This window comes from Quercus suber, unplaced genomic scaffold (assembly GCF_002906115.3).
Source record: "Quercus suber isolate HL8 unplaced genomic scaffold, Cork oak 2.0 scaffold_476, whole genome shotgun sequence".
Classification (NCBI taxonomy): domain Eukaryota; kingdom Viridiplantae; phylum Streptophyta; class Magnoliopsida; order Fagales; family Fagaceae; genus Quercus; species Quercus suber.
In genome coordinates this window covers 259,998-274,466 of record NW_027069927.1, presented here as the reverse complement: position 1 = coordinate 274,466, position 14,469 = coordinate 259,998, and the positions used below count along the sequence as shown (strand labels likewise).

The 14,469-nt window shown below is 32.2% G+C and overlaps 1 protein-coding gene and 1 long non-coding RNA gene across 2 annotated transcripts; one reads left to right on the top strand and one right to left on the bottom strand.

The window, feature by feature from the left end:
* The first annotated feature begins 274 nt into the window (after window positions 1-274).
* Window positions 275-1,411, top strand: LOC136063013 (uncharacterized). Its single transcript, XM_065762846.1, has one exon. The coding sequence runs from the start codon at window positions 275-277 to the stop codon at window positions 1,409-1,411; it is 1,137 nt and encodes a 378-aa protein (XP_065618918.1).
* A 366-nt stretch (window positions 1,412-1,777) lies between these two features.
* Window positions 1,778-3,533, bottom strand: LOC136063015 (uncharacterized). Its single transcript, XR_010624724.1, has 4 exons — window positions 3,086-3,533; window positions 2,745-2,973; window positions 2,026-2,068; window positions 1,778-1,887 (listed from the first exon to the last, which is right to left on the bottom strand). It is a non-coding gene; the product is annotated as an uncharacterized LOC136063015 (long non-coding RNA).
* Between the last annotated feature and the right edge of the window lie 10,936 nt (window positions 3,534-14,469).

The following is a 14,469-nucleotide window of genomic DNA, read 5'->3' as shown; positions in this document are numbered from 1 at the left end:
GGAGGATAGGGCAAAATCCACAATTGTTATTAGCTAAAACCTGAGAAGTAAATATTACCCCAGGTCAACCATATATGGGAAATAGATCGAGTCCCTAAAAACTCAAGCAAGATGTGGAAAAATATATGGCAAACAAGGAACTCCTCACTGGCGCAAGCAAAGTGGCAAGTGGGAAGAGGGATAGCATTAATTGAGAGACTCCCTTTGGTACAAGCCAAGAAGTGTTGACCATTTAGATCTTCTTCAACTACAGAATGCTACATTTAAAGACCTTATGGATCCTATATCAGGGAACTGGAATGGTAATTTGATTAATTCTATTTATAATAGGACTGAAGCAGAAGCTATCCTGAGCACGACTTTTTCCAAATTTGGGAACAATGATAAGGTAGTCTGGCCCTTTTCTAGTAGCGGTGAATACCAAGTGAAGAAGGGCTACAAGATGTTAACGGCCTTAAATCAAGAGAATGCTAATCGTAACGACCACACAAGGAAAAAATGCTGGATTAATCTATGGAAACTGGGGATTCCTTTTAAGGTGTCTACTTTCTTGTGGAAAATTCTTCACCGTGGGCTACCTATAAGAACCGAATTAGCCAAGAGGCAAATAATTACAGATGATACCTGTGTGATTTGTGGAGAAGGCCAGGAAACTCTAGATCACCTGTTTATGTCATGTCACTTTGCCAGAGCTATATGGTATGGTGCTGCGCAAGGGTTGAGAACTCATTTGACATACACAACAGATATGGCTAACTGGATGAAGTCTCAAATTGAAAATTGCAATATAAAAAGTCAAGGGGATGTAGAGATATTGACCGAACAAGGAGCGATTCTTTGGACAATTTGGAAGACAAGAAATAAAGCTATTTTTGAGAATATAGAGCCAGACATTCATCAAGCTTTACGTACAGTCCAAAGATTTAAGAGTGAATGGATGCAAGCAATGACTTTCCAAGAGCAACACCACTACGACTTACAAGAGAAAAGACATTACAGAAATTTCTCAAACTGTAAGGAATGGCAAATTTTAATTATTATAGGAAACAAAAACCTTCGCGGCAAAACAAATTGGGATGGAGGAGCCTTTGTGATAAAAAATCACTTAGGACAGTCCATCAAGAAGGGATGTTTCTCATGGCATACGAGGAATAAGAATACCAGCAATCTCTTAACTATTCGTGAAGCGCTCTACGCTGCTTGGAAGGAAGGATACAGAAAAGCCATCTTACTTGTTAGCTCAGAAAACTTAGCTGATGAACTGACAACCATAAATACAAACAACAAGGAAGCAGAGATTCTCCTAGAAGATATCCGAACCCAAAAGAGAATGTTTCAAAGTCTACAAATCAAAGTTGCTCCTGATCCCATATTCAAAGAAGTCCAGCAATTGGCGAAGATGGCAACCTAGTCTTGTGTGCACACTTGTTGATTTTCCATTGTTACCAAAAAAAAAAAAAAATGTTGACTACTCAATACTATTCCTCTTATTGTTACAATCCCAGCTTGATTCTTGAATCCGACACTTTGAAATAAAAATAAAGAAAATATCAATAGCGATTTATTGTAATCATTGAGGTTAATGGTAATCACTTCGTGAATATTGCTTTATACAATATATATATATATATATATATATATATTAAGAACCTGAATCAGACTTGTTGTAAGATAGCACCTAACATGAATGAGGTCCCCTATTGCAAGGAGAGAAAGAGGGGGAGGCTATCTAAAGCTTTTTGAGATAAAAAATATTTTATGATAAAAAGATAATACATGAAAAAAATAAACATTTTATTGAAAAATTTTGAGTGAGCTTGTCCTATGCTTAGGGGTACGTAGTTTGCTACCTTATCAAATTGGAAGCCTCAAGAAAGATAGAATCTCCTGTACATAAGATATAATAGAGAGGCATGGAAACTTTACTTACAAAAACATATTTAAAAAAAATGAAGAAGAAGAGAGTATTCTCAGAAGAAATGCTACTTTTGAGAATACTCTCTTGAATTTAAAAAAATTACTTACATCATAAGTCAGTAAAACAACAAATATCTTGCAAAAAGGGATTCTGCACACAAAGAGAAGAAACAATTAATAAAAAATTCAGCATCATAAGTCAGTAATAAATTACTTGAATATAGAATAAAACTCATATAAAAAATGAACACTACAAATGTCAGTTGCTAACAATAGTTAAGTTGCATCAACTTGGTAGATATGATAATTTAACAACTTTTTAGCATAACTTTTGACTAAGGGAATATCAACTTATAAGCAAGAAGTTTTGTTGGTCCAAAAATCGGTCATTGTATTTAATTAGAGGAATTTTGTAATGATGTAATTTCAAGTTAGGGGCCATAGTTGTGGCCATGGATTTTATTTTATTAGTATGTGACTTTAGCTTTATTAATGGCACTTCCATCAAAAGGATGATTTTATATCAATTAAATTTTGGGAAAACAATACTTTATGAACTTTGGTGAATATGTGGCCATAGAACATGCATACACCAGCATTGCAAAATTGCTTGGGTTTCTAATTGCTCTTATCATATATTAAAACAGGTTATAATAATAATTGCATCAACAAACATAGTAAAAGGGAGCAATAATCCAGTATTTTTTATTCAAGTATGTCAAGTGTCCATATCCACAATTTGGAATAGTATACCCTTAATCCTAATCATAGATATACAAAGTTCTGAAGCTTAAAAGAATTAATTAATACCAAATAAGATGTTTTACCTAAACTTCCAACTTCCAAGCCTTTTTTCTGAAGAGTTTTGGTAATGGAAAGTTTGTTTAAGGCATTTCTTCGAACATTTAAAGGGAGTAGATAACAATGTTATATAGAGAGTAAGAGCGATGCCTCTCTTAGGTGTGTTGGGAACACATCTTGACTTGCAACCACATACATGACATACTTTATCAGTAGATGCTCCATAATCCTTCTTTAGTGGCTTGAAATAAGGGCCTTACATAAAGTTAATTAAGAAAAATATATCATCCACCCAAAGATTAAACAATACCTATTAATAAAAAAAGATAACAATAGCAGAAGCCGAAAGTCAGAGAGTGAGGAGTACCAGTGGAGTTGCAGCCATTGATGGTATTTCTGAAGGCTCAGGAAGCTGTGGAGACTTGGTGAGAGAACCTTATTATCCTCCTTTCACATGGTTGAGCCTATAACACCAGAAAATTGAATATCATCAGTAAATCACAAATTTAACAAAGCCCACAAAGCAGAAAGAGAAAGTGAAATTGTTGGGGTCCTAGAGGAATTGGAGAGAGCCTCTGATGTTGTTAATGTGACTCAAATTCCAATCCTTCACATGTTCAATCCATTTAGTAATGCATTTACCAGATATTGTACCTAAATGCAAAACATTGATCCAGGCAATATAAGAATCATGTACAGAGATTTTCATCTAATATATTTGCACTTATCTCTATTATTGTGTATTGTTGCCTTTCCTGTTTGCAGAAATACCCTTGTAACATTAAGAAAAAAACACATGAGAGTACAATTAGTTGTCAATTCATTCAAGAATTGTAAAACAAAGGTATTTGTAGTAGATTAAGATTTTTTTTAAAGGCAAAATAGACAGAGATTTGATATTTGCCAAGAAGACCAAGCAAGTAAGAAATAGATGAATACGAAGTCTATTCATAATAACAAAACTGTAAAATTAAGTTGAAAACAGATCAATAAGGAAAGGATAGAAAAACAATAGAAATATAGAACATAGAAGCTGAATTTTGTGTTTCAAGTGATTGAAACTCACAGAACAATTATTATTAAGAGTGCCAAAGTCCAAGTCTTTTAAGGAAGCTAGATCATAAGGTCAAGCAACAACCTCGTCGTCATCGTATGCACCTCAACAAAACATAATTAGATGATTGAATATTAATATGAGATCAAATATCTATTACCAAGTTTGGCCCCCATAAGTCCATGAAGATCCATTTGGCTTCTAAAGTTTTCTTGCTTTTCGGTCATTTACAAATAAGCATGAACTCTTAAATCATCAATAGTATCTAAACAATATTAGACATCAAAGTCTCATTATTTTGCCACGAACAATATGATACTCACGTAGAGTGTTACAATGTAAAAAAAGTTTGTAATTGCTTCGTAGACAATATGATACTCATCAAATTATGATTTCATCTATATTTTTATACAAATTTAAAGAAATTCGATCAATTATGTATTATAACTAGCTACAAGCCTACAACATAACTGGTTGGATAAATAATAGATATTTGAGTTGATAAAACCATATTTAATAATTTTTTTTTCCCTTTCTTTCTTTGATGAATTACTAATTAGAATTCCATTAATACTATTGCAGCCCAAGAACTAATCCTTCATGACACCCAACAATCTACACATTTATTAGTGTCTGTTGGGCTAACTTATTTTATTATTTAACTTATTTTTGCTACTATTTATGGGTCTCATTGCACTTTTTGGTACTATTTATAGGTTCAACTATATCATTTCAATTAACATTTACCTTTATTTATAGTAATTTTAGCAAAAAGTTTTTAGTTTTAACAAAATAAGCGAATTCTAAACAGACGCTTAGTGATAAGATTGACACTTTCTTCCCAGTCCAATTCATCAAAACCCATCACTTATGTAGTTATGTTCCCTCAAGAAAAGCAACTTCACTCCTACACACACACACACTATACCTTTGTTTGTAAAAAGTGAATGGATGTTTAAAAAGCCAACCATTTGCATAAAAACAGATACCAAACTCACTTTAACTAAGTAAAAACCAAACTTTCCTATACCAATATCTACTTATGTTCCAAACACACTAACCCTTTGTTTGAAACAACAAAACAGAAAGGCTTAAAATCCAAACATTTTCACTAAACTCAGATTCTAAATTGCCTAAGAGGAACTTAAAAACCAAAATTTCTCATACCAGCAATACATTCAATCCCAAATGCTAACCTTTTGTTTGCAACAACTGGATTAAAAATTTAAAGGCCAAGCATTTTCCCAAAAACCAGATACAAAATTAGCTCAATCTAATAATCTATTAAAAAAAATTGCTCAAACTAATTAAAAAACCAAACTTTCTTATACCATTTTAAAAAAAAAAAAAATTTGAGGTCAGCTTGTATTTTCTCAGGTTTTTGCTTTGTGGATATCTACCATGTGTTGCGTGAATCAAAGCAAGAATAGAAGCTTTAATAAGGTAGGATTATATATTTGAGTAGAATTAACTATACCGTTTGGGGCGTAAGTTAAGGCACATATCTGCAATATCTTAGAATGTCACTCCTCTCCCCATTGCCTTTAAACAAAGAAAGATCTTGTGAAAATTGGAAGCTCTCAACAGCATTAAACAAGAAAATGCAAAACATATTCATTTAACAAAATTGTGGCAGAACATACTTAAAATTCTGAGGATTTATAAGAAATCTAATCAACCCCAGCTATGTGCCAACTTACTTGTCAGTTGTCACAATGAATCTACTTGCAATAAAAGAAATGTATATCCACATGGATATACTTACACTATCGTAAAACCCACATACAGTACAGTGCCCAAGACCTAACATTTATAAAAATTCACCATCTTGACCCTTTAAGTTGAAGGAAGATCACTTCTAAAAATAAATGGTTTACAATCATCATAACATAAAGAGAATGATAAATGCAAGAGTCTACACAATAACACAAAGTAATCTAGTGGATAGTAGAGATGCCTGTGTGAACTTAAACTGTGACTCAAATTTTAAAGTAAATTTACAAAGTATTTTTATAAAATTTAATTGAAATATAATACGCCTTGTGCCCATCATAACTTAGATTGCAATACTAGATTAAGCAACTTTATTAGTGTCTGAAAGAAACGGTATGAAAATGCAATATTGACAGTGGGATCTTTTGAATTTTGATAGTCGTTTTAGTGTGAGTTTGGGAAGTGTGTTTTGCACGTTTCCTGGTGTGTGCATTTTTTTAGTGGGTTTTGTGCATTGTTTATAGGACCCGCAAATACTTTTTTTCAGCAAAAACAAATTTAAAACCGAGTTTCACGGCACTATTCACACATTTAAAAATTATTTTGCTACAGTATTTTTAGTTTTCAGTATTTAGCAATAAGCAGTATCCAAATAGACCCTTAAATAGTATATTAATGAGCGACTAGGGATGATTCAGGATTTGTACATATGAAAAGTATAACGCTTAAGCGTTGCAGCATTTTGTTTTTTAATTTTTTTTAATGTACACATGGCTTAATGGGAGATAATATAGAAATAAACTTCTGCAATTATATATAGTAATATACTTGTGTCAAAAATTATTTTTGTTTAATGTTTCTTTAAGGTATATTATGAATTATAATTATAAATATTTTTTCATATATTTTTCTAATCGAAAAGTAGGATCATACAATCCTTATGCCAATCCTACAATATTGACCTGAACTCTCTCACCGATATTGTTCAAAATCTAGATCCTGATAACCTTGGTCTCTCGTGAAGTAACAATAATCACTATTATAAGGCTATGTAGTATCTGGTAAACCTAACATAACTAAAGAAAGTAAGTGTAAATACTCGATTTCACCCTCAATGAGTTTAGGGAAAAAAATAAAGAAAAAAGAGCAATGATGAAATTTGGGCATTTGTTGTTTCTTATTATTATATAAGGACAAAGCTTCTGTAAATTAATTCATTATGTGAATATAGAAACCATTTCCAAAGTCTTGGTTCATCACTTCAACTTATAAGGCTTCCTCAAGCAAGTTTAGTATGGTATCAGAACCTGACTAGCACAGCAAGCCTTGAATTCATTGCTGATCTCCCTAGTGTGTGTTCTTGCTTTATTCAGTTTCGTGTATTCAATTCCAAGTTTTTGTTCTTGCTTTTAGTTCAATCATTTTGCTTTCTTGTCAATTTATAGAATCAATTTCACGTTTTGATTTGATTTTGCTTTCCACAAATTTTCTTAATTAAATTAGCAATGTTTGATCTCTGAATTCCTAAAATACGATTTTTGGGAAAATTCAAGTTCTTGATTGAATTTGACCTAATTGCTGTATTACTTGGTATTCATCTTCTTGATTAAATCACCCTTGTTGAATTTGATCTGATCTAAGTAAAATTTAATGGCTACTTCTAATTCTTAATTTCCTCAAACTATTTCGGCTCCTCAAACCACTTCAGTTTGGGAAGATACCCGTGTTGGAAATATGAGTGTACGCAGCGGAAAAAATTAAACGGATCTACTTCATGCACAATTGATAACATGTGCCATGTAAGTTTCATAATATGAGAACAAAAGAGTGTACCTTGATGGGGTGTAATTCAAAACCGAAGATCAGAAGTTCTTGAGAACACTTTCAATCTTCACTCCAATGCCACTTGTTGCCTAAGAAGTGTGGTCTCTCAATCAGTTATGTGTATGTTCTAGAGAGAATCAAAAAGTGTCCAACACTAACATACAAATTGTTTCATATATATAAAATTCTGTATGTTTCTCCCCTTATAACTGATTATCTAATTGGGCTAGCCTTTTGGGTTTTTCCAATTGGGTTTTAGTATGTAGCTTGGAGTGGGACCAAAAGGGAACAAATAAGATACTAGCTCCAATGGACCTTGAGTCTTTTTATCAACTATTGACAAGACCAAAGTTACCATTAATTATATTTAATACCACTATATAAATATAATTGCACTCTAGGCCTTATTAATATTCATAAAATATTCGTAATAACACAAAGTCATGAAGGAAAACTGCCACTTCGTGAATTACTACATCTTAATTCTTAAATACCCGATTTAATCCTTTTAAGTTATTCATTATATATTTATGAAATCCAATTTCATAAATATATACTTTAGTAATTTCTTACTAAAGTGGTTAGGCCTAACACTTCGAATAACTGAACTCATTAAATTTATCTCAAGGGAAATATTTTATATCTCCGTTAAGAGACTATGAATTCTATCTTGAAAATATATGTTCTATCAACACTAAATGTGGCTGTCCAATACACTGAGATTTTGACTTATACTTTAGATCTCACTCCTGATATATCAAAGTAGCCTATACTTCATGATCAGGTCCATTATTCTCTCAGGATTAAGAGTTCATGTAAATATAAGTCGTGAGATTTATTATTCATATGAAAATCGTTAGGAGAATAATAAATCTCACAGCAGTCCAGTTCAATATATCTCAACTTTTAAAACATATCAACATATCAACTAGAAGTCTCAACTTCCATGATCAAGACAAATCATCTTAGTTGATATGTTATAGTCTTCGCAAATGAAATGCCCAATTTTATCATCAACTACGAACTAAAATTCTGAGTTTACAAAGAACTTGTGACTTATATCTTCTGTGACTAAATCATATAAATCACATTCTATGCATCTCATGGACTATATGATAATGTCCAAATATTCATGTTACCATTATTTCAGATAATAATAAAACAACTTTATTAATTACAATATTAAGTCATACATAATGTCATACATAATATCATATATAGCATCATACAATAGGATTTAAGGGCACCAATCCAAACAACCCGAGTTTATATTTATTACAAAATGGTGATAATCTAGGCATAGTTCTTGTTACTCAGCCACTCATTGAAGATAATTACAATTTTTGGAGCAGGTCCATTCTTATTGCTTTGAATGTGAAGAACAAGATAGAGTTCATTGATGGAATCATTTCATAACCATGTTCCACTATTGATCCTCTTTATAGTTCATGGAAAAAGACTAATAATATGGTACTATCTTGGCTTCTAAATTCATTGTCGAAGGACCTTGTAACTAGTGTGATGCATTTCAATACTGGTCGAGAAGTCTAGGTTAATCTCAAGCACAAATATTCACAAGGCAATGGCCCTCGAATCTTTGAGTTATGTAAGATTGTGTTCTCTAACTCAAGATGATTCAACTATCAATTTCTATTACACTAGACTCCAGGGTGTTTGGGATGAACTCTTAAATTACATATCTTGTTCTTATGGACATCAAACAGAAGAGTACACTATGACCCTTCTAATAGGGTTGAATAAAAGTTATGGAGTTGTAAGGGGATAAATCCTTCTCATGGAGCCTATGCCTACGTTACACTAAGTCTTTTCTCTTGTTCTTCAAGAAGAAAAACAAAGGAAAGTTGGTTCAGGATAGGATATGCATACTAAGTCAGAAACAACATTATTGTCTAAGTCTAATTTCAATTCCTACACCAATAACAGGCCATCCAACAATCCCACAAATTCCTGTTCCTTTAACTAAGTAAAGCCTAGACCTTAGTGCATTCATTGTGGTTTGCTTGGCCATTTCGTTGATAAGTGTTACAAGCCACATAGATACCCTCCTTGCTACAAATTCAAAGGTAAAGCTCAAATGGAGGTATTTCAGCTTCTGCAAATAGTGTGTCAACTGCTGGATACAATGGAGATGATAATGTGGCTCTTACTCACACTTAGTATCAACAACTTCTTAGTTTATTGAATTTCAAGTCTAACTTTGCTTCAAAATTGACACTAGATATGGAACAAGAAACTCACCAAGTGGTTAACATCATTACTCAATATGCAAAGGGTTTCAATGCACATGAGATATCAGGTAATTTCCCATAGAACCGGCCAATTATGCCTTCCATATTAACTCATCCATGATTTCATCCATTGATTGGATTTTGATAGTGGAGCAACAGATCACATGGTCCAATCTCTAAAGTTTCTTACCACAAATCACTCCAATTGCTCACATATTTGTCAAATTGCCTAATAGAGACACTATCCAAGTGACTCACATAGGGATAGTTAGACTTTCATCTACCTTTGTTTTAGAAAATATTTTACGCATTCCCACACTTTCTTATAATCTTGTTTCCATTAGTATACTCACAAAAAACCTACATTGTTGCTGCATCGTTCTTCCAACTTACTGTTTTATATAAGACTTACAACATTGGAGGATGATTAGGTTGGCTAAGAAGCATGGTGATCTTCAAACCTTGCAACTCATCTCAAGTGGTCTTACCAACTTGTATTTCATCTCTTCTGTTAAAATATGTTTCCTCTTTACCCGCTAGTTCTCAGTTGATTCTTCCTTTTTTGCATCTTGTAATAAAACTTCCTCTCTTGGTGACTCCAATCTATGGCATTGCAGACTTGGACACCCTTCTTCCCATAGACTAGAGTTGTTAAAATCAATTGTACCTAATACTTCATATTTTAATAAATATGAAGTTTTTGCTTTTCCCATTTGTCCTCTTACTAAACAAATAAGATAAGTTTTTCCTAATCAAAATCATATTACTAATTTTGTCTTTGATTTAGTCCATTGTGACATGTGCGGTCCATATTTGACTCCATCTTTGAATGATTCTAAATATTTTCTAACTATTGTGGATGATCATAGCAGGACTACATGGGTCTATCTCATAAAAAATAAGTCAAAAATTGCACCTATAGATCCACAATATGGGTGATAGTAATAGATCCACAATATCTTAAAAGGCAGGGTCTGGGTATTCTTAACCCTCTCAACCTAATTCTATTTTCCCTACTCCACCTTTCCATCATTCTTCTTCCACTCTTTTATTAGTTTCTTCTATAGATACTGCACCTATAGATTCTACAGATTCATCAACTTCTACAAATTTAGTCTTCCAAGAACAAGTTCTTCCTATTCTTGAGAACTATGCTCTTGTTAATACCATTGAGCCACATATACCAAATCCTCTTCTTGAACCTCTTTTGCCACTTTTAAGACGCTCTACTAGAACTCATAAGGTTTGTAATTACCTTCAAGATTATCATTGTAACTTGGCTGCAATTTTTGCTATTCTTACTTACTCAACTCCTCCATCTACACCTATTAATTATGGTAAGGCTTACCCTATCTCTAACCATCACTATACCAAAATAAGTCTATTACATCAAATATTAATACAACAACATTAGTATAGTAGTATTAGATACAATATTTCATCTACAAGTTAAAATTCGTTGCAATAGTAACTTAAAAGTGGTAAATTATTGCATTAAAAATAATTAGTTGCAATAACTTATAATTATCGATACTACATTAAGAAAATTTGTTGCAATAGATTGCAAAAACTTGAGACCAATTATTTTTGCAAACATACACAACAAAAAAAAATTGCATACAATTTATTGTAATGACAAATATGAAACAATTATTTATTACAACGAATATATCGTTGCAATAAATTGTTTATTTCAACAATATATATATCATATACATCAAAGTTGTCATGAAAATATCTAGAGATTATTGCAATGAAATTTTTTGTTGCACAAATTTATTACCTCAAATTTTATTACAACAACTTGCATCAATTATTGCAATGACTTTGATTTTATTGCTATGTTTTTTTTTTTTTTTTTTTTTTTTTTTTTTTTTTTTTTTTTTTTTTTTTTTGGTTGTTGTAATAAACATTTTTTTTTTTCTTGTAGTGCATCTCTCTTACGAAAAACTTTCCCACATTCACAAAGCCTTTAGCTAGCAATTCCTCTTACTCACAAATATCACTTCAAACACACACAACAAAAAAATTGCATACACATATATATACACACATACTAATGAATCCAAACAACAAAAATATGTAAACCATACCACAAGAAAAGGCTCATCACTCAGGAGGAATGTTGACCTGCAAGAAAAGCCCAAGTAGCATTAAACAATGAGAAAGAAGAGAAAGAGAGAAGAAGAAGAAGAAGCAAGAAAGACCTCCTGGACAACTAGAAACGATCTACTGCAAACACGGCAGATGTCAACTTGGTCATTTCGGCGGGCAAAAGTGCTGCAGTTAATGCAGCGCCTCCTAGTCCCGTCATTGTCAACGTGCAAATCGGTCTTATGCTCAGAAAACAGAGCCTGACAAGAGTATGGTGTGCCACAAATGTCGCAAGTGCATTCCACAATATCCAATTTGTGGACGCAAAGGTAATGATTCACCATGCATTTGACGCTATCATAGGAATGAGGGTAACGATAATAATAGTTGACCTCTTTGTGGTCAGGTTAAGGATCAAGGTGGTTGCGCTTCTTCCACAGCATCTCAGTCTCACACTCTCTCTCAATATGCCTTTCTCTGAAAATATCTCTCTGGCTCACTCTCTCGGTGTCTCTCTCTAAAAATATCTCTATGGCTCACAAGGTTTCTGTGTGAGCAGTGTCTTAATGTGTTTCCTTTAATAGAAAAAATTTGGCGCGAAGATTGTAAGTAATTAAAAAAAATTACCTAGTGAAGGTTTTAAAGTTAGTAATAGCAAAGTAACTTATTGTATTAATTAAACTGTGTTGTAAGTACAACTCAAGCTCTTAAGTATCTTTCTCTCTAATTGAGAGCCAAAGTCTCATGTGATTGGTGATCCCAATTGTAAATTAGTTTTTGGAAAAACACACTTTTTTTTTTCTTAATTTGTGAGTCTCTTCTATACGGTGTGTGGTTGTGATAGCAAGTGAGGAAAGACCAATCAATATTTTATTTTATTTCCAACAATGATAAATTCATTATACTACAAGTATAGGCTTATCGATAGTTGATGTTACCCCAGTAATCAACCACTGTAATTAGAAATAAATTAATAAATAAAACTATACTACAATTATAGGCTCATCAGGATGAAGATTGGCATTCAAGAACATTACAAAAAAGAACAAGAATGAAGAAGAAGAAAGAACAAGAAAAGCAAAAAAGAAAAAAAGAAAAAAAGAAAAAAAAGAAGTAAATTACACATTGTAAAATAGAAATCAACTAATAAAAAAAAACTATACTACAAGTATAGGCTCATTAGAATGAAAATTGACATGTAAGAAAAGCACAAAAAAGAACAAGAATGAAGAAAAAGAAAGAATAAGAAACAGAAGAAAAGTAAATTACCCATTGGACCCTCGAAATCTCTTTGCAATGCCTAAAGTAATTGAGTGCATTACTTTTGGTCTGGTAGCAAAAAGGAAACTTTTGTGTATTTAGTGAGTCCAAATCTTCTGTCTCACTTTTCCTGCTCCACTCTATATTCTACAAATAAATACTTGCCACGTGTTCACCTAATTAATTTAATATTATCATTATATATATATATATATATATTAATAGGCAAAGCTAAGAGCATAAAGAAAAGAAAATAAAGAAAGTTTTTAACCAAGAATATGTACCATTATGTAAGAGGTTATTTCAGAACTTAGCTTTGGTTCTCATTGTGTCATTATGCTTGGTTTACCTAGCTAAATACGAGTCCAAATCTTCTGTCCCACTTTTCCTGCTCCACTCTATACTCCACCAATAAATATTTGCCACGTGTTCACATAATTAGTTAAATACTACTATTAATTAATAACTATAGTATTAATAGCATAATGACACAATGAGAACCAAAGCTAAGTTCTAAAATAACCTCTTACATAATGGTACATATTCTTGGTTAAAAACTTTCTTTATTTTCTTTTCTTTATGCTCTTAGCTTTGCCTATTAATATATATATATATATATATATATATATTAGGCTTATTGTCACAAACTCACAATCATAATGTCTAGATTCTAGAGGATTAATTGTTTTAGTGGAAAGCTCAAATTACAAGTGAAACATATGTCAAAATTCAAGGTAATATTTGAAAAGTCCCTACATAATTCTTAAAATTTTAAAGGGTAAACTATGTATTTGGTCCCTAACCTTTATGTCATTTTTCAATTTGGTTCCTAACCTTGATTCATACTACCAATTTCCAAGCCAATCCCACAATTATCTCAACCAAGCAAATACAAATATAACATTTAGTTAGATATCTTGATTCTTGACAAGAATAACATAAATATTCAAGAATAACATATATATTGCAAAATCTTCTCAAAACTCACCGGTCTTTGCCTCTCAAACTTCTCGTCGTTGATGCTGAGTTTGCTGCTATCCATTGAGTGGGTCACCATCAATGTCGAAGCTATCTCTCTCTTCGTGCTCTTAGTGGGACTCTAGGGATTTCAATCCCAAATGTGTGTCTAACGATTTCATTCGGTTGGTTTGTTTGGTTTTTTTTTTAAGCCCACATGGCAGGTTACATGGCAAAAAAATTAATATTTTAATAAGACTGTTAGCCACATAAAATTTTTCCATCCGCCACTTAATGGTGGAGACCTTTTTGACATAATGCTAAAAGGTTAGAGACTAAATTGACACATTTAAAAGGTTAGAGACCAAATTCAAAAATAGCATAAAGGTTTAGGGCCAAATACATAGTTTACCTAATTTTAAATTAGTTTTGTAATCTTTAAAACTTTCACTTGTGATCATTTTAGAAGAACCAAGTCAAACTCATGACCCAAACACTCAAACTAAGCCAATTATAGTACATCTTAAGTAGCTTTCCAAGTCAAACTCTGTAAGAAAATTAAGAGCATCTCCCATAGGCTTTTCAGATTTTTGTATTGTT

Excerpts from the sequence above, each read along its gene's own strand:
- LOC136063013 (XM_065762846.1), top strand. The coding sequence starts at position 275 with ATGGATCCTATATCAGGGAACTGGAATGGTAATTTGATTAATTCTATT.